General features: G+C 38.6%; 1 protein-coding gene and 1 long non-coding RNA gene across 3 annotated transcripts in view; one reads left to right on the top strand and one right to left on the bottom strand.

Moving 5' to 3' along the window:
• DPYD (dihydropyrimidine dehydrogenase) overlaps nucleotides 1–21888 on the bottom strand; it is a 957062-nt gene that overhangs the window by 3232 nt on the left and 931942 nt on the right. Inside the window, exon 22 of the mRNA XM_055585018.1 lies at nucleotides 1439–1579. Within this exon, the coding sequence (XP_055440993.1) occupies nucleotides 1439–1579 (141 nt within the window). The remainder of the gene's footprint in view (nucleotides 1–1438; nucleotides 1580–21888) is intronic.
• Nucleotides 1–21888, top strand: part of LOC129655087 (uncharacterized) — a 71903-nt gene that overhangs the window by 40319 nt on the left and 9696 nt on the right. The window contains exons 6-7 of one of the 2 annotated variants that reach the window (XR_008715751.1): nucleotides 253–316; nucleotides 512–766. This is a non-coding gene — a long non-coding RNA (uncharacterized LOC129655087). The remainder of the gene's footprint in view (nucleotides 1–252; nucleotides 317–511; nucleotides 767–21888) is intronic. The other variant, XR_008715752.1, reaches the window with a different exon arrangement.

Below are 21888 nucleotides of genomic sequence, written 5' to 3'. Positions count from 1 at the left end.
TGTTAGAACCCTGGTGCTGTGATTTTAGTGTTAGAACTTCCTGACTTATCTCTGTTTGGTTAATGAGAGGAAAGATGAAATGAAAATGAATATGATATGATTAGTATTTTCAAAATAACTGCTAGAGATTCTTCTCAGGTGTAGAAAAAGATGAGTAAATACAATGGGTAAAAATTGGGTATGGAACAGTGTTAAACTGAGGAGAAAGAGGTTTTTTAAAATTTAAACTTATGTCTGTCATACTTCCATTAGGTGGTCAGAAGAATACATAAAATCATATCACAAACAAATAGCATCTTTGTCCAAGCTAAATAAGGTAAATGAAATATAGTTTTTTTTAAAAATGGGCCATTTTATCTATCTTGAAAATTCATTAAATCTTAAAGGGATCTTATTTTTACTTTATTATACTTCTTTAAAGTGTGAAATATTTAATGAAAACAATATTATTCTGTAGTTCTTAACCTGAAGACAGCTGATACCCACTTTTTTCTTTATTGTTCCATGGCAGACTCTCAGCTGAGTGCTCAGCGACTGGGAAGAAGCTCTGGCTCACTTTATGCGGTAGGAACACAACTTGCTCAGCTTTTCCAGCTACAGAAGGATTTCAGGTCCCAACCAGCACAGCTAGTTGGTGGCAAAACGCTTTTTCTTTCTAACTGTAGTAAAAGCCCAATCAGGACTGAATGGAAGAGCACAGAAGGAAGCCAGTTCTTCAAGATCATGGAAATAAGTGCTAGTTCTTTTCCCTTTTTTCTCCTTTAAGGTATGATGCTTCCTTATGGCCATAATTGTGTGAATATTTGTTTGAATTTTTCCTTCCAATTTTATGAGTGATGAAACGACACTAAAACAATACTGTGCATTGAATGGTGGCATTGTTCATATGAATTATTAGCTTGCTTTTAAAAAAAAATCACTAGAAAAATGGTATGGATGAACCTGTTGGCATGGCATGAATAGAGATGCAGATGTAGAAAACAGAGGTGTGGACATGGGGTGAGGGGAAAGAGGAGGTGGGATGAATTGGGAGACTGGGATTGACATATCTATACTACCCTGTGTCAAACAGAGAGTTAGTGGGAGCCTACTCTATAGCTCAGGGAGTTCAGTTCAGTGTTCTCTCATGATCTAGATGGGTGAGATAGGGGAGGTGTGAGCAAGGTCCATGAGGGAGGGGATATATGTACATATAAACTGATTCACTTTGTTGTAGAACAAAAATTAACCTGACATTGCAAAGCAATTGTTACTCCAATGATAAAGGAAAATCACCACTGTGCTATGAATGTGAGAGGATGGAATGCTATGTCACTGCTGAGAAGTGACATTTGGCATGTCTGGTCTGAATCCCATACTTCACAACAAAAGATGCTTTCTGCTACAAAAGCCAGAAGAAACATGCCTCACAGCACCCTAATTACAGCATGATTCTTACCTGGTAGCCAGAGTCATTACAGGTCATGTAGCATTTGCCACAGTTGATACACATCTCTTCATCGATCACAGCCACAACCTGCTCTGTGTTGCTCAGTTCACCATATGTTCCAAGGTACTGCAGAGCTTTTCCAATCACATCCTAAAAGATAGGCGCCGGATTACTTACGGGGCTCATTTTAAAACATTACCGTGTTATGACTAATATCGGTCCAAATCTCCCTGTTTTTATAGAATGTTGCATTATCTAACTTAGAAGATTTTAGATATTGTAGCTCTCATGGATATACTTTTTATAATTGTAGCTTACATATTTCTGTCTCCTGAAAGATGGACGCTCTTTCTATATCTAGCTTAGAAACACAAGACTTAACTCATTGCATTCAACAGGTTATCCACAAATGATCTAAATCAATGTTTCTGTGGGCAGGAGAAATGACACATTTTCAATGGTTGTGGCTTCCTTTTCATCTGTTTTGGACTCTGAATGATCCAAGTAATAAGGAGCAACAAAGGGAAATGCATTGATACTAGAAAACATTAAGATTGCTAGGAATGAGAATAAAAATGTGAACACTATGCATTTATAGCACTGCGTTTGAAGTCTAGATTTTCATTTAAAAAAATGCTTTGATAGCATACCCACCTGTCATGTTTTGAAGTTATTTCATTATTTAAAAATTCTAATTTATGTTAATTAATTAGGTTAATCTAGTAGCTAAATAAGATGCTCTTTTACTATTAAAGAACTCGGATTTTCTTCATTCACCGTTAAAGATTCTTCATGCCGTTACACATCTTTGTTCTTCATATTAATTGGGAGTGTGCTTAATATGTGAAGCACAGAGGATGTTTCATCAACAATAAGAAACACTTTGTTTCATAAAACAAAACAAGAGAATGTAACAATGTTTGTCAAATTAGTATGCTGTCAAGATTTTCTGCTTCTGTTTTTAATTTTAACAAGACAATCTTTTGTTTGAATTCAAGGCCCATGTTCAAGGAGGTTTCACTCTTATTAAAGCCATCTTCTGATATTCTCTTTGGTATTTTATTTCCTGCTCTTCTTTTTATGACCTTGGTTTACCCTTTTTAACTTTTATTTTTTTCCTGTTTCCACTCTAAATGACAATATGCTCATGACTTTGAGCTTTCAAACTGAAACAAAGCTTACATTATTATATACTGTTTATTGGTGTAGCTCTCAAGGAATAAGATCAGAAACTTACTGTCTTTTACTATTTTCTTTTCAGGGTGTTGAAGATATAACTTCAACAATCTCGCTGTCTGTTTATAGGGGGCTGCCTGGGGTCCAAATCAATATCTCTATCCAGAGTTTCTCTCACAAACTTAAGATCTTCATCAGTGGCATGATGAGCACCATTCCTAGAATTTGGTACAACAAATTCACCACTCACTGAACTTTTCATCAACATCACAAAATTGGATCTTTCTTCTGATTTCTTTAGTCATAGAAACACTATTAGGATTTCTTCAATCACTGAGGCTTGAAATTTCAGAGTTGTATTTTACTCCCACTTCTCCCTACTCCAATATCTCATTGGTTGCCAAGTCTTTTGAGTTCTGGATTTGCAAAATCTTTTGAATATTCTTTCCATGTCCACTATAGTCTTTCAGTTCAGTTCAGTTCAGTTCAGTTGCTCAGTCATATCCGACTCTTTGCGACTCCATGAACTGCATCACGCCAGGCCTCCCTGTCCAACACCAACTCCCGGAGTTCACTCAAACTCACGTCCATCGAGTCGGTGATGCCATCCAGCCATCTCATCCTCTGTCGTCCCCTTCTCCTCCTGCCCCCAATCCCTCCCAGCATCAGAGTCTTTTCCAATGAGTCAACTCTTCGCATGAGGTGGCCAAAGTACTGGAGTTTCAGCTTTAGCATCATTCCTTCCAAAGAAATCCCAGGGCTGATGTCCTTCAGAATGGACTGGTTGGATCTCCATGCAGTCCAAGGGACTCTCAAGAGTCTTCTCCAACACCACAGTTCAAAAGCATCAATTCTTTGTCTTTAACCACTATTAATTAATTTCCCATTACTTCTAAGGTAGTTGCAAGAGCCTACACAGTAAGCCTCATTATTATATTCTTCCTTCCCCATCCTATCTTATGCAGTGTTGTCATCTTTTTTTTTTTATTTTTTTCCAGTGTTGTCATCTTAATCTGTGCTGTATAGCACAAACTGAATTTCCCACTACCTTACTATAAAAAAAAAAAATCTACTGAATTAAATACAGTTTCACATTTAAGTCTAGCATTTAAGACTTTCACTGGCATGCCTTTTTTGGTCTGATTTCTCACTTTCAAACTTTTACCATGTGCTTTAGCTATACTAGACACATGCCCTGTACTGAACTTATCAATCAGCTCTTCTGGTACCTAATTTTATCTTGGGTTTTCTGTCCAGAATACTCTTCCTTCCCATTTTGATTTTGAAAAATCTTGTCCATCCTTCAAAGACAGCTGACACACCACTACTCCAAGAAGATTTCCTGAATCTTTCCTTCTTTTCTAACCAAGAAAGATGTGATCTCTCTTTTCTTCTTTCTCTTCTTTGTCTCCCACCCCTTTCCTTCCTACACACCCACAATGGCTCATAGTATTTTATCTATTATGTGGAACTAATGATTACAGATTACTTTGAGTTCTTACTATGTATTGGGCCAGTGCCATAATTTTTAAGCATTTTCTCACTTAAATTTCACATATATTATAGAGGATGAAGTGCCTAATATCTAAGGTATAAGAGTAAGTAAATGAAAAAGCAGGCATTCAGACTAGGGCTGCCTAATTTCAAAATCTATGTCTGTAAGCACTCTGTTATGCTGACTCATCTGTTACTTATCTGTTTAGCAAATTCTGCTTCATCTTATACATATTTTTATATTTGCTTCCTATATGCAGTCTTTTACTAGGCTTTATTCATCTTTATGTCACATGTGGTATATCTTGCTCCTGAGATCACTGAAATCTAATGGATACTTGAATATTTGTTAAAATAAGTGCATCTTTCACTTCTTTATCTATTAAATATATGGCAAAATATTAGGCTAAAATATTAGTTTTATTACAACTAAAATATTAGTTGTATGGGCCTAATAGCTATTTGTTAATTTACTAAATATTTTTTTTTAAATATGAGATTCACAAAAATATTTGAGTAATTTTTAAAAATCATTTTTTATTGGAGGATAATTGCTTCACAATATTGTGTTCAGTTCAGTCGCTCAATCGTGTCTGACTCTTTTTTACCCCATGGACTGCAGCAAGCCAGGCTTCCCTGTTCATCACCAACTCCCAGAGCTTACTCAAACTTATGTCCATTGCGTCAGTGATGCCATCCAACCATTTCATCCTCTGTCGTCCCCTTCTCCTCCCACCTTCAACCTTTCCCAGCATCAGGGTCTTTTCCAATGAGTTAGTTCTTCTCATCAGGTGGCCAAAGTATTGGAGTTTCAGCTTCAGCATCAGTCCTTCCAATGAATATTCAGGACTGATTTCCTTTAGGATGGACTGGTTGGATCTCCTTGCAGTTCAAGGGACTCTCAAGAGTCTTCTCCAACACCACAGTTCAAAAGCATTAATTCTTCTGCACTCAGCTTTCTTTATAGTCCAACTCTCACATCCATACATGACTACTGGAAAAACCATAGCTTTGACTAGACAGACCTTTGCTTTTTAATATGCTGTCTAGGTTTGTCATATCTTTTCTTCCAAGGAGCAAGCATTTTTTAAATTTCATGGCTGCTGTCACCATCTGCAGTGATTTTGGAGCTCCCCAAAATAAAGTCTCTCATTGTTTCCATTGTTTCCCTGTCTATTTGCCATGAAGTGATGGGAACAGATGTCATGACCTTAGTTTTCTGAATGTTGAGTTTTAAGCCAACTTTTTCACTCTCCTCTTTCACTTTCATCAAGAGGCACACAGATTTCTCAGGAGGCAGGTAAGGTGGTCTGGTATTCCCGTCTCTTGAAGAATTTTCCACAGTTTGTTGCGATCCACACAGTCAAAGGCTTTGACGTAGTCAATAAACATCTGAAGTAGATGTTTTTCTGGAACTCTCGCTTTTTTGATGATCCAATGGATGTTGGCTATTTGATTGACAGTATTATGTTGGTTTGTGCCAAACATCAACATGAATCAGCCACAGCTATACATATGTCCCCTCCCTCCTGAAGTCCCCCCCCCCCCATTTCCTACCCTATTCCACCCCTCTAGGTTGTCCCAGAACACTGGGCTGAGTTCACTGTGTCACACAGCAAGTTCCCACTTGCTATCTATTTTCCATATGATAATGTATATGTTTCCATGCTATCCTTTCAATTTTTCCCACCGTCTCCTTCCCCCACTGTGTCTACAAGTCTGTTCTCTGTTTCTGTGTTTCTACTGCTACCCTGCAAATAGGTTCATCAATATCATCTTGATTCCACACACATGCATTAATATACAACATTTGTATTTTGCTTTCTTACTTCTTCACTCTGTATAATGGGTCTATGTTCATCCACCTATTAGAACCAACTCAAATGTGTTATTTTTTTTATAGCTGAGTAATATTCTATTGTATTGATGTACCACAATTTCTGTAGCCATTCATCTGTCAATGGACATCTAGGTTGCTTCCATATCCTAGCTATTGTAAAAAGTGCTGCAACAAACATTGGGGTACACATGTCTCTTTCAATTATGGTTTTCTCAGGGTAGTTGCCCAGTATTGGGATTGTTGGGCCACATGGTAGTTTTATTCCTAGCTTCTTAAGGAATCTTGACTACTTCTTTAAATACAAAATCATCATAGTCAAAGAATCTGGATATGTTTAATATTTTCTGATACTATTTTAAGTCAGTAAATGGATGAGGTTCTTCTATGGCTGTAAAAGACAATATGTGATAGAAAATAAGTTTTTCAATCTAATAAACAACCCAGTCAAAATGGTTGTTTCACTGGGGTAGAGCATTACTTGACTGAAATAATCAGTAAATATTCAAAACATGATTAAACAGGAAACTCCCTAGACAGGAATCCAGCTTATAAGGTTTATTCCAAAGAAACAATGCATATTTCTAAGAAATGTTATTATAGGAAGCAAATTCACATTCTGCATATATCAAATACCATTTTGCACTTTATTGGAGAATTGTTCTCGTCATTTATTACAACACCATTTTTTTAATGTGAAACTAGATAAAACAAAGTCTTTGGAGCCTCTAAAGTTTATTAACACATGGTGTTAAATTGAGTCATTTGCAGTGATGTGATGAACCTCGAGTATATCACACAGAGTGAAGCAAGTCAGAAAGAGAAAGAAAAAGAATGTATATTAATGCATACATATGGACCCTAGGAAAACAGTAACTGATGAAACTATTTGCAGGGCAGAAGCAGAGATGCAGACATAGAGAACGGACATGTGGGCACAGTGGGGGAGGAGAGGGTGGGATGAACTGAGAGGGCAGCTTTGGCATACATACATTTGTGCTCATGCACATCCACTCAGTCATGTCCAACTCTTTGTGACCCCCTCAACCATAGTCTGCCAAGATCTTTTGCCCATGGAATTTTCCAGACATTAATACTGGAGCAGATGGCTGTGTCTACTCCAGGGCATCTTGTCAAGCTAGGGACTGAACCCACATCTCCTGTGTCTCCTGCATTTGGCAAGTGGATTCTTTACCACTGAACATCTGGGAAGCCTATATATACACTACCATGTGTAAAATAGATAGCTAGTGGGAAGATGCTATGTAGCAGAGTGAGCTAAGCTCAGTGCTCTGTGGTGACCTAAGGGGTAGGATCAGGGGATGGAGAGGAGGCTCAAGAGGGAGGGCATATATATATACTTATAGCTGAGTCACAGTGTTGTACAGCAGAAACCAACACAACATGGTAAAGCAAGTATTCCCCAATTAAAAAGAAATCACCTCTCTTTAATCATAGTTCTTAAGAAAATTATATATATCTTTTAATCTGAAAAATGATACAAGAATGACAACTATTTTAAATTATTTTGGAAAGAGTATCAAAGAAAATGAATTATTATTCTATGCAGTGGAAAATGTGGACGTTTGTTTAAAATCAAAGCTTTGAGGAGGAGCCAAGATGGCGGAGGAGTAGGACAGGGAGAACACTTTCTCCCCCACAAATTCATCAAAAGAGCATTTAAACGTCGAGTAAATTCCACAAAACAACTTCTGAATGCCGGCAGAGGACATCAGGCACCCAGAAAAGCAACCCAACTCTTCGAAAGGAGGTAGGAAAAAATATAAAAGAAAAAAAAAGAGACAAAAGAGGGAGGGACGGAGTTCCATCCCAGGAAGGGAGTCTTAAAAAGAGAGAAGTTTCCAAACACCAGGAAACCTTCTCACTGCCGAATCTGTGCCGAGCTTTGGAAGCACAGAGGGCAACACAACAGGGAGAAAAAAATAAATAAACAATTAAACATCGCAGATTGCGAGCCCTACGGTAACTCCCCCAGCGGAGAAGCAGCGCAGATGCCTGCACACGCCATTAGCAAGCGGGGGCTGGGCAGGGAGGCGCGGCGCGGGCTGCATCGCTTAGAGTAAGAATCTGGCCTGAATACCCTGAGCGCTATCTGAGCGAAATAATTGGGGCTAGCAAACCAGACTGTGGGATATCTACCACGCAAAAAGCCAGCCCTAACCTAAGACACCGCCAGGCCCGCGCACGGAACAAAGGACTGAACAGAGATAGCCAGCTGCAGACCTTCCCCCTCTGGTGACAGGCAGCCAGAGCCGGAAGGGGGCAATTGCAGCCCCAGAGAGACACTATCTATAAAACTGTAAGCAGGCTTCTTTGCTGACTAAAACTTCTTGGGGGTCTGGACGGTCAACATCTGCCTGAGAAGGTGCGCCGGTTTTACACCCAGATAACCGAGTGGCGGGGAGGCGATAAGTCGCAGCATTGGCGCCCGCCAAACACCTCATCATCTGAGCTGCTCGGATCTGGGAAGAGCACAAAACACAGGCCCAACCGAGTCTGCGCCTCTGAGGAATACCCGAGTGCCTGAACCTGAGCGGCTTGGACCTGGGAGCTCAGCCCAGGGCCGGCCTCTGATTGTTCCCGGTGGAACAACCTAGAGCCCGAGCAGTGTGGGCAGGGAGGCTACACGCGCCGTTAGCGGGGGCAGACCCAGGGTGGCTGAGGCACTGCGAGCGCACGCCAGTGTTATTTGTTTGCAGCATCCCTCCCTCCCTCCCCACAGCGCGGCTGAACAAGTCAGCCTAAAAAAAAAAAAAAAAAAAAAGCGTCCTCCACCGTCCCCTTTGTGTCAGGGCAGAAACCAGACACTGAAGAGACCAGCAAACAGAAGAAGCTATAACAGAGGGAAACGCCTTGGAAGCTACAGGCCATAGATTAAAACCCTGTGGTTACTACAGACTACATAGGAAGGGGCCTACAGATCTTGAGAAATATAAGTCGGACCAAGGAACTAGCCAAAAATGAACTGAACCCACAATACTCACAACAAAACCAGAGAAAGACCTAGATATATTTTTACTATTTTTACGATCAATCTTTCTTTTTTTTAATTTTTTTTTAAATTTTAAGTCCTCTATTGTCCTTTAATTTTCACTTTTATAACCTATTACTTTGCAAAAAAAAAAAAGACCCTTTTTTTTTTCTTCAGCAAACTTCATATATATATTTTATAATTTTTTGACTGTGTTTTGTTTTTTTTTCTTTTTCTTCTTTTCTTTAACATTGTATTTTTGAAATTCCAAACTCTACTCTAGATTTTTAATTTTAGCCTTTTGGTATATGTTATCAATTTTGTACCTATAGTTTTTTTTTTAATTTCTGTGACTTTTTTTTTCTCTGTTTCTTTCTCTTCTTCTTTTATATAACATTGTATATCTGCAATTCCAAACTCTACTCAAGATTTTTAATTTATGCTTTTTGGTATTTGATATCAATTTTGTACCTGTATTTTCTTTATAATTTTTGTGACATTGTTTTTGTTGGTTTGTTTGTTTTCTCTCTTTATTTTTCTTCTTCTTTTTTTTTTAACATTGTATTTTTGAAATTCCAAACTGTACTCTAGATTTTTAATTTTTGCTTTTTGGTATTAGTTATCAATTTTGTACCTGTAGTTTCTTTATAATTTTTGCGACCTTGTTTGTTTTTCTTTGTTCGTTTTTTCTCTCTTTCTTTTCCTTCTTTTCATTAACATCGTTATTTTTGAAATTCCAGACTCTACTCTAGATTTTTAATTTTTGCTTTTATGTATTTGTTACCAATTTTGTACCTTTAAGAACCCAATCTTCAGGACCCATTTTTCACTAGGGAGCGAGATTACTGGCTTGACTGCTCTCTCTCCCTTTGGACTCTCCGTTTTCCCCACCAGGTCGCCTGTATCTCCTACCTAACCCCTCTCTACTCTACCCAACTCTATGAATTTCTGTGTGTTCCAGACGGTGGAGAACACTTAGGGAACTGATTACTGGCTGGATCTGTCTCCCTCCTTTTCATTTCCCCCTTTTATCCTTCTGGCCACCTCTGTCTCCTGCCTCCTTCTTCTCTTCTCTGTATAACTCCATGAACATCTCTGAGCGGTCCAGTTGTGGAGTGCACATAAGGAAGTGACTACTGGCTAGCCCACTCTCTCCTCTATTGATTCCACCTCATCTCATTTGGGTCACCTCTAACTCCCTCCTCCCTCTTCTCTTCTCTATGTAACGCTGTGAACCTCTCAGAGTGACCCTCACAGTAGAGAAACTTCTCATCTTTAACGTAGATGTTTTATCAATGGTGCTGTATAGAAGGAGAAGTTTTGAAACTACTGTAAAAGTAAGACCGATAACTGGAAGCAGGAGGCTTAAGTCCAAACCCTGACTCCAGGGAGCTCCTGACTCCAAGGAACATTACTTGACAGGAGCTCATCAAATGCCTCCATACCTGCACTGAAACAAAGCACCACACAAGGGCCAACAAGTTTCAGGGCAAGACATACCAAGCAAATTCTCCAGCAACAAAGGAACACAGCCCTGAGCTTCAAGATACAGGCTGCCCAAAGTCACCCCAAAACCATAGACATCTCATAACTCATTACTGGACATGTCATTACACTCCAGAGAGAAGAAATACAGCTCCATCCACCAGAACATCGACACAAGCTTCCCTAACCAGGAAACCTTGACAAGCCACCTTTACAAACCCACACACAGCGAGGAAATGCCACAATAAAGAGAACTCCACAAACTGCCAGAATACAGAAAGGACACCCCAAACTCAGCAATTTAAACAAGATGAAGAGACAGAGGAATACCCAGCAGATAAAGGAACAGGATAAATGCCCACCAAACCAAACAAAAGAGGAAGAGATAGGGAATCTACCTGATAAAGAATTCCGAATAATGATAGTGAAATTGATCCAAAATCTTGAAATTAAAATGGAATCACAGATAAATAGCCTGGAGGCAAGGATTGAGAAGATGCAAGAAAGGTTTAACAAGGACTTAGAAGAAATAAAAAAGAGTCAATATATAATGAATAATGCAATAAGTGAAATTAAAAACACTCTGGAGGCAACAAATAGTAGAATAACAGAGGCAGAAGATAGGATTAGTGAATTAGAAGATAGAATGGTAGAAATAAATGAATCAGAGAGGATAAAAGAAAAACAAATTAAAAGAAATGAGGACAATCTCAGAGACCTCCAGGACAATATTAAATGCTACAACATTCAAATCATAGGGGTCCCAGAAGAAGAAGACAAAAAGAAAGACCATGAGAAAATACTTGAGGAGATAATAGTTGAAAACTTCCCTAAAATGGGGAAGGAAATAATCACCCAAGTCCAAGAAACCCAGAGAGTCCCAAACAGGATAAACCCATGGCAAAACACCCCAAGACACATATTAATCAAATTAACAAAGATCAAACACAAAGAACAAATATTAAAAGCAGCAAGGGAAAAACAACAAATAACACACAAGGGAATACCCATAAGGATAACAGCTGACCTTTCAATAGAAACTCTTCAAGCCAGGAGGGAATGGCAAGACATACTTAAAATGATGAAAGAAAATAACCTACAGCCCAGATTATTGTACCCAGCAAGGATCTCATTCAAGTATGAAGGAGAAATCAAAAGCTTTTCAGACAAGCAAAAGCTGAGAGAATTCTGCACCACCAAACCAGCTCTCCAACAAATACTAAAGGATATTCTCTAGACAGGAAACACAAAAATGGTGTATAAATTTGAACCCAAACCAATAAAGTAAATGGCAACGGGATCATACTTATCAGTAATTACCTTAAATGTAAATGGGTTGAATGCCCCAACCAAAAGACAAAGACTGGCTGAATGGATACAAAAACAAGACCCCTACATATGTTGTCTACAAGAGACCCACCTCAAAACAGGGGACACATACAGACTGAAAGTGAAGGGCTGGAAAAAGATTTTCCATGCAAATAGGGACCAAAAGAAAGCAGGAGTAGCAATACTCATATCAGATAAAATAGACTTTAAAACAAAGGCTGTGAAAAGAGACAAAGAAGGTCACTCCATAATGATCAAAGGATCAATCCAAGAAGAAGATATAACAATTATAAATATATATGCACCCAACACGGGAGCACCGCAGTATGTAAGGCAAATGCTAACAAGTATGAAAGGAGAAATTAACAATAACACAATAATAGTGGGAGACTTTAATACCCCACTCACACCTATGGATAGATCAACCAAACGGAAGATTAACAAGGAAACACAAACTTTAAACGATACAATAGACCAGTTAGACCTAATTGATATCTATAGGACATTTCATCCCAAAACAATGAATTTCACCTTTTTCTCAAGCGCACATGGAACCTTCTCCAGGATAGATCACATCCTGGGCCATAAAGCTAGCCTTGGTAAATTCAAAAAAGTTGAAATCATTCCAAGCATCTTTTCTGACCACAATGCAGTAAGATTACATCTCAATTACAGGAGAAAAACTATTAAAAATTCCAACATATGGAGGCTGAACAACACGCTGCTGAATAACCAACAAATCACAGAAGAAATCAAAAAAGAAATCAAAATTTGCATAGAAACGAATGAAAATGAAAACACAACAACCCAAAACCTGTGGGACACGGTAAAAGCAGTCCTAAGGGGAAAGTTCATAGCAATACAGGCACATCTCAAGTAACAAGAAAAAAGTCAAATAAATAACCTAACTCTACACCTAAAGCAACTAGAAAAGGAAGAAATGAAGAACTCCAGGGTTAGTAGAAGGAAAGAAATCTTAAAACTTAGAGCAGAAATAAATGCAAAAGAAACAAAAGAGATCATAGCAAAAATCAACAAAACCAAAAGCTGGTTTTTTGAAAGGATAAATAAAATTGACAAACCATTAGCCAGACTCATCAAGAAACAAAGGGAGAAAAATCAAATCAATAAAATTAGAAATGAAAATGGAGAGATCACAACAGACAACACAGAAATACAAAGGATCATAAGAGAGTACTATCAACAATTATATGCCAATACAATGGACAACGTGGAAGAAATGGACAAATTCTTAGAAAAGTACAACTTTCCAAAGGTTGACCAGGAAGAAATAGAAAATCTTAACAGACCCATCACACGCACGGAAATTGAAACTGTAATAAAAAATCTTCCAGCAAACAAAAGCCCAGGTCCACACGGCTTCACAGCTGAATTCTACCAAAAATTTAGAGAAGAGCTAACACCTATCCTGCTCAAACTCTTCCAGAAAATTGCAGAGGATGGTAAACTTCCAAACTCATTCTATGAGGCCATCATCACCCTAATACCAAAACCTGACAAAGATCCCACAAAAAAAGAAAACTACAGGCCAATATCACTGATGAACATAGATGCAAAAATCCTTAACAAAATTCTAGCAATCAGAATCCAACAACACATTAAAAGGATCATACACCATGACCAAGTGGGCTTTATCCCAGGGATGCAAGGATTCTTCAATATCCTCAAATCAATCAATGTAATACACCACATTAACAAATTGAAAAATAAAAACCATATGATTATCTCAATAGATGCAGAGAAAGCCTTTGACAAAATTCAACATCCATTTATGATAAAAACTCTCCAGAAAGCAGGAATAGAAGGAACATACCTCAACATAATAAAAGCTATATATGACAAACCCACAGCAAACATTATCCTCAATGGTGAAAAATTGAAAGCATTTCCTCTAAAGTCAGGAACAAGACAAGGGTGCCCACTTTCACCATTACTATTCAACATAGTTTTGGAAGTTTTGGCCACAGCAATCAGAGCAGAAAAAGAAATAAAAGGAATCCAAATTGGAAAAGAAGAAGTAAAGCTCTCACTGTTTGCAGATGACATGATCCTCTACATAGAAAACCCTAAAGACTCCACCAGAAAATTACTAGAACTAATCAATGACTATAGTAAAGTTACAGGATATAAAATCAACACACAGAAATCCCTTGCATTCCTATACACTAATAATGAGAAAACAGAAAGAGAAATTAAGGAAACAATTCCATTCACCATTGCAACGGAAAGAATAAAATACTTAGGAATATATCTACCTAAAGAAACTAAAGACCTATATATAGAAAACTATAAAACACTGGTGAAAGAAATCAAAGAGGACACTAATAGATGGAGAAATATACCATGTTCATGGATTGGAAGAATCAATATAGTGAAAATGAGTATACTACCCAAAGCAATTTATAGATTCAATGCAATCCCTATCAAGCTCCCAACAGCATTCTTCACAGAGCTAGAACAAATAATTTCACAATTTGTATGGAAATACAAAAAACCTCGAATAGCCAAAGCGATCTTGAGAAAGAAATATGGAACTGGAGGAATCAACCTACCTGACTTCAGGCTCTACTACAAAGCCACAGTCATCAAGACAGTATGGTACTGGCACAAAGACAGAAATATAGATCAATGGAACAAACTAGAAAGCCCAGAGATAAATCCACGCACATATGGACACCTTATCTTTGACAAAGGAGGCAAGAATATACAATGGATTAAAGACAATCTCTTTAACAAGTGGTGCTGGGAAATCTGGTCAACCACTTGTAAAAGAATGAAACTAGAACACTTTCTAACACCATACACAAAAATAAACTCAAAATGGATTAAAAATCTAAACGTAAGACCAGAAACTATAAAACTCCTAGAGGAGAACATAGGCAAAACACTCTCCGACATACATCACAGCAGGATCCTCTATGACCCACCTCCCAGAATATTGGAAATAAAAGCAAAAATAAAAAAATGGGACCTAATTAACCTTAAAAGCTTCTGCACATCAAAGGAAACTATTAGCAAGGTGAAAAGACAACCTTCAGAATGGGAGAAGATAATAGCAAATGAAGCAACTGACAAACAACTAATCTCGAGAATATACAAGCAACTCCTACAGCTCAACTCCAGAAAAATAAATGACCCAATCAAAAAATGGGCCAAAGAACTAAATAGACATTTCTCCAAAGAAGACATACAGATGGCTAACAAACACATGAAAAGATGCTCAACATCACTCATTATCAGAGAAATGCAAATCAAAACCACTATGAGGTACCATTTCACACCAATCAGAATGGCTGCGATCCAAAAGTCTACAAGTAATAAGTGCTGGAGAGGGTGTGGAGAAAAGGGAACCCTCTTCCACTGTTGGTGGGAATGCAAACTAGTACAGCCACTATGGAGAACAGTGTGGAGATTCCTTAAAAAACTGGAAATAGAACTGCCTTATGATCCAGCAATCCCACTGCTGGGCATACACACTGAGGACACCAGAAGGGAAAGAGACACGTGTACCCCAATGTTCATCGCAGCACTGTTTATAATAGCCAGGACATGGAAGCAACCTAGATGTCCATCAGCAGATGAATGGATAAGAAAGCAGTGGTACATATACACAATGGAGTATTACTCAGCCATTAAAAAGAATACATTTGAATCAGTTCTAATGAGGTGGATGAAACTGATGCCTATTATACAGAGTGAAGTAAGCCAGAAAGAAAAACACCAATACAGTATACTAATGCATATATATGGAATTTAGGAAGATGGTAACAATAACCCTGTGTACGAGACAGCAAAAGAGACACTGATGTATAGAACAGTCTTATGGACTCTGTGGGAGAGGGAGAGGGTGGGAAGATTTGGGAGAATGGCATTGAAACATGTAAAATATCATGTATGAAACGAGTTGCCAGTCCAGGTTCGATGCACGATACTGGATGCTTGGGGCTGGTGCACTGGGACGACCCAGAGGGATGGTATGGGGAGGGAGGAGGGAGGAGGGTTCAGGATGGGGAACACATGTATACCTGTGGTGGATTCATTTTGATATTTGGCAAAACTAATACAATTATGTTAAATTTAAAAATAAAATAAAATTTAAAAAAAATAATAAAAAAATAATAAAAAAAAATAAATAAATAAAATCAAAGCTTCCATGTAGTACTGTCAGCTTATGAAAACCGTTGAGTCCACATTCTGGAATCTGGAGTTTGCGGAAAGGTTCATATAATCAGTGAGGCACATATGGCTAGTCTAGTCCCTGTTGGACACACATCTGTGGCAATTAGGGAAACTACATTCATTATTACAAGCAAGGTATGGCTGTACAAAGGTCACGTGACATGCTATAGTCATCCCTGATTAGTGGAAAAGTTTATGTATGAATGTGTATGTAGGAAAAAGTGATGCTAAATTCTTTAAAGTATAGATGATGCATTTGATTTAAATATCTGTTCCCAAAATTAATGTTGGAAAAGAGTACAGAATTCTAGAATCACATCTTTGTCAATTAATTATTTGTTTGGGATAATCAAAAGAACTTTGTAAAAGAGATCAGTCAATATTTCTGTTTAATACAAACTTTAGGATCAAAGAATGAGGAACTAGAGGACCCCCATCTATCCGAAACAGCCAATATTTAAATTATTTGATGTAGGTGTTTAATTACTTTACCATTTCCTTTTCTGTACTGTTACCAATGTCACAGGTTCATATTTTTTATATCAGGTTCACTGCTTGCTTAATTATCCTATCAAAATAGGAAATGAGATAATTTGGTTTGTTTCTACTGAATTTATGCTGACACTTAATAATTTCTCCTTTAACTAATGTTCTCAAATCAAAAGTTCAATGATCCTTAATGAAGCTTTTCTACTTCTGTCTTTTCCTCACTCTCCTTGCCACATCCACTTTTTTCTTTTCTAAAAAACCTGGCGTGTTCATGCTCAGTCACTCATCATGTCCAGCTCTTTGCTATCCAATGGATTGTAGGCCACCAGGCTCCTCTGTCCATAGGATTTTCCAGGCAAGAATACTGGAGTGGGTTGCTGTTTTCTTCTCCAGTGGATCTTCCCAACCCAGGGATGGAACCCACATCTTCTGCATTGGCAGGTGGATTCCTGACCACTGGGAAGAATGTGGGAAGCCCAAAAGAACCCAGAGCACCATTTATTTTTCAGCAGTGTGATACAGCAATATCATACAAAAATACTCTAAAAATATTGCATACAATTTATTTTTGATATCTTGTATAATGTCCTCTGAGGAAGGAGATAGGGAGGGTGACTGTACAATTAGAAAAAGAAGTCTAAATTCTTTAAATTTAGAGTTTAAATTCAGTTGAACTCTGATAACGGGACTCAGGATGAATAAGGTGAACTGGGAGGGCAGAGACAAAGCATGATTCAGGAAATAAAGAAGTAGGTTAGTGGAGAAGGTGAGAGAAGCAAGCAAACCAAGAGATGGGATAGAAGCTAATGGAGTGTTAGTCACTCAGTCGTATCCAATTCTTTGTGATCCCATGGACTGTAGCCTGCCAGGATCCTCTGTCCATGGGATTCTCCAGACAAGAATACTGGAATGGGTTGCCATTCGCTTCTCCAGGTGATCTTCCTGACCCAGGAATTGATCCCAGGTCTCCTGCATTGCAGGCACATTCATTACCATCTGAGCCACTAGGGAAGCCCAGAAGCTAATGAAGATCTGGGAAATGAAGTGGGTGACGTGAGAGGGTGGAGTGGGAGATAGACAAATGGGTGTGATTTGGGTGTGGTGAAGGTTGGTTCAGTACAGATTTGTGGCCCTGATCACTATTCTTTTTATGTGGGTTGATTCAGGCTTTAAAGTAGCAAGTTCTTGCCAGACACTTTATATTTAAATGCGTTTAATGAGGCTAAATGGAGAAGGCAGTGGCACCCCACTCCAGTACTTTTGCCTGGAAAATCCCAAGGATGGAGGAGCCTGGTAGGCTGCAGTCCATGGGGTCGCTAAGAGTCAGACACGACTGAGCGACTTCACTTTCACTTTTCACTTTCATGCACTGGAGAAGGAAATGGCAACCCACTCCAGTGTTCTTGCCTGGAGAATCCCAGGGATGGCGGAGCCTGGTGGGCTGCGGTCTATGGGGTTGCACAGAGTCGGACACGACTGAAGTGACTTAGCAGTAGCAGTAGCAATGAGGCTAAATGTGATGTGTTTTTACTGTATCCTTATGTCACTCCACTCCAGTACTCTTGCCTGGAAAATTCCATGGACGGAGGAGCCTGGTAGGCTGCAGTCCATGGGGTTGCTGACGGTTGGACACAACTGAGCGACTTCACTTTCACTTTTCACTTTCATGCACTGGAGAAGTAAATGGCAACCCACTCCAGTGTTCTTGCCTGGAGAATCCCAGGGACGGGGGAGCCTGGTGGGCTGCTGTCTCTGGGGTCACACAGAGTCGAACATGACTAAAGTGACGTAGTAGTAGTAGTACCTTATTCAACTCTTGAATATGTTTTCCCTGTTCTTTTCAGTTCTGAGAGCATTCTTTATGGGGATGCTAGACAGATAATAGGAATTGAACAATTTTAATTGTAAATTAATTATATATCATCTATTCAAAGTAATAAGTGTTTCCTCTTTCCCTTTTAAAAAAAAGTTAACAAGTACATTTCTACTTTTCCTAATATTTTCTCCAAATTCAGATAATTTGAGGCCTTGTTACTTCTGAAACATGTTAAAATCTTAATGCCACTGTTTTCTGATCATTGTTGGTTATATGATCTCTATTTTCTCATATGACCATTGAAAACAGAATTATCTAAATGCTTAACTCTTTTCCTACTCCTTGTGAAACTCAGAGATTATGTCATCAAATTTCAATTTGGCAGCTTATCATTCTTCTTGATCAATGTTCAAGTTAGAGCTCTGACTACGGGATTGTTTTCTATTGTTGTTTCTGAATTCCCTGAAAGTAGATTCACTTAAGGTGGCATACTTGTACATTTTACCTCGGACTTTCTTTCTATGGCCTAATGAACTCTAAGATGATATAGAATGGTTACTTTCCTTCAAGATTCTTTTAGCTGCCATTTTCCACAAACAGATTTTTATAGGGAGCCAGAAATAAGCCAATGCAGTAAGTCCCTCATTGCTTCTTTCTCTTTTATGAGATTAAATTTCCAACAAGGCAGTTCAATAATTTTTCCGATGTTTTGCCTTTAGTGGAGTGGGATTTTCATCTGAAGTCTATAAAGGCTTACATCGCTGCTCTATCTTGCCTGTCCATATTAACCATCTGGTTATGAGGTCTCTGATGTAATCCCAGGATAACACTTCTGTTCTCCTTTCACACTCTCCTGCAGCTGCTTCCTCCATGCTTTACCTTCAGGTATGTGGATTTCCATGCATGTGCACATCTTTTAGACATATACTGCTTCTCCTCTAGCCGTTTGATTAGACCTATTTATTTTAAATAAGATACACCTTTCCATCATCATATTCCAGTCAGGAATCACATTTCAAAATATCCTCACAAGACTTAAGAGATGATTTTTACCAAAAATTCTTTTCGTGTGTTTTAAAGTTCTGTTTGACGATTTTTCATCTCCTACTTGTCTGTATACAGACAACTGAGAGTGTGAATACCTCCTGCCCATTTCTCTGGTATCTTCTGAAAATTGCTGGGGAAGTCCTCCAGTATTTTTCTTTCTGCGCCATCCCTTTTATGCTTCATAGTATATAATATGGCCTTACAGTTTTCTCTGAGTACTTTTCTCCTTCCCCTCACAACTCAATTGAAATAATAAACCACTCGATCAGGCTGACTGGTCTCCTGACAACACTGTCTTGCCAGTCTTATGAGATGCAGTCCATCTCCTACTAGAAGCAGCAGGAAGAAGAGATGAAAACATCACTAGTGCCCCTAAACCATTCATTTTCCTACCCAGAAATTCAAAGACGTTAGAGATACATTCCTGACTTCATAAAGAGAATGAGAATTCATTCTCATATATATCAACAGAAGTGGGAAGTATTCGGGGAACTTTATAAGTCTTGGCAGAATCTCAAATCTCTGTTATACGCTGCCTGGGAATAAAGCACGTCTCTTATTTAGCAGGGCCAAATATGCACACTGTCACTTCAGTTTCTTCAGCCAGGAGACAAAAGTGCCTCCTATTTGGCTTCTTTTCTCTAGCACAGGTGAACCTGTGGAATGTCAGGAGCTTCTTCAGAAGGTCCTGGTTCATCTTTGAGAAGACTTTTATGTATTGCTGGAGGCCAGCTGTCTTTTGCTTACTTTATCTCATTCTTCCCCTTCAGTCTTCCAATACTGATGTGGATTACCCTCCTCTTCCTCAGAATCCTTTTCTTTCAATTTCTTTCACAAAAGTGAAAGCCCCACAGTATGGCAATATGTACAATAAAGGCTGTGTCACTATGAAGTGGAAGCCAAGATGTAGGGTTGTTAAAGAGGAAACTGACTGGATGCCAGGCAGACTCTGGTGAAAGTGAAGTTTCTCAGTCATGTCTGACTCTTTGATAACCCATGGACTGTAGTCTACCAGGCTCCTCTGTCCATGGGATTATCCAGGTAAGAGTGCTGGAGTGGGCTGCTATTTCCTTCTCCAGGGGATCGTCCCAATCCAGGGATTGAACCTGGGTCTCCCACACTGCAGACAGGCACTTTACCATCTGAGCCACCAGGGAAGCCCAGCTGACTCTAGGGCCCTAGACTATTCCTTGCTGTAGGACTGACAGTCTCTGAGACCAGTTTTTAGCTTCCAAGGATGCAAGGAGAACCTGGATACCATGTTGGCTAGCAAAGACTTCTAGTTCTTAGGGACCCTTAGTCACTGTGTAACTCCTGGTACTCCAGCTGAAATTCTTAGAAGTGTGATCAGTACATCCCCTTGCCCTTTCACAGTATATTAAGACCAATGGAGAAAACTGGATTATTTTCCTCATTATTACCTCTAGTTTGGTCCTTTCTATAAGTCTTATTGAACAAAAGAATGAGTTGTATTGGATTTAAGATCCCATGGCTGCAAATTATTCCAAGTATGTATTAATACTATGCTTTGCCAACATACTCATATACTTAAAATGCCACTTTTCTTTTTTTTTTTCTCCCTTTCATGAGAGACAGTAGAAGATAGTGATTAAGGGCTCAAGTTCTAGAGCCAGATTTTGGAATCAAATCTTGGCTTTGACATCTTTCTAGCTGTGTGACCTTAGATAAGTTATTTAACCTCTCTGTTTATTAATTACTTAATCAGTAAACTAGGGAAAACATGGGTACCTGATAGGGCTATGGTGAGGCTTAAATGAGTTAATTCACAGGCATGCAGAACAGTGAAACCTCATAAGTACTCAATAAACATTAGCTTTTATTATTAATTCTCTGCTTAATTAACACTAATTTATTAAACTCCATGTTAAATATCACCATCTCTGTGAAGCTTTCCACAATTACCCGAGGCAGAACTAATCCCTTTCACTCCTCTCTGTTCCCAGAGCATTTTGTACATATTTGAATGAACTGTAAATAATTTTTAACATGTGTCTTTCTCCCTTGTTAGACTATGAGCTCCATAAAGATAGATATCTTTCTTTTTAAAATTCATGTTGTATTCCCAGTTTCTAGCACAATTCCTGGATTGCAGCGAGTGCATAATAAATATATGTTAGCACTACATCTCCTCCGAGATTAGGAAAATTGTGGTGCCTTAGACTGCGTACCTTGTATGTCTCTGGAAATAGACCCAGTCCTTAGCACACTGCCAGTCACATGGCAAATACTCAATAAATATTTACTGAGTGACTGATATTGAAACTGCCTACGTCTGTAGCAGCAGACCATTACTTCTTATCTGAGGTATTTGAAAGAAAAAGAAGAACAAAAGATGAGATCTATTGAGCATGGCTTGCTTAGAAATAATATTGTCACACTCATAACCAGGGAAGATGGGGGTAGATTAGAAACTTGAATGCATGGCTGAAAAACTTGTTCAGACAAGAGGGGCTTAGTTAACTTTGTGGGGCACTGGGGCCCTCTGTATAGCAGATGGGGAATAATATACTGTGCTAGCTGAGAGGATAAACAAAGCATTGTCATGGAGTTTAAACTATTGAACAGAGGAATCT

The sequence above is a fragment of the Bubalus kerabau genome, chromosome 6 (assembly GCF_029407905.1).
Source record: "Bubalus kerabau isolate K-KA32 ecotype Philippines breed swamp buffalo chromosome 6, PCC_UOA_SB_1v2, whole genome shotgun sequence".
NCBI classification, from domain to species: Eukaryota; Metazoa; Chordata; class Mammalia; order Artiodactyla; family Bovidae; genus Bubalus; species Bubalus kerabau.
This window is presented reverse-complemented; position numbering and strand designations above follow the sequence as displayed.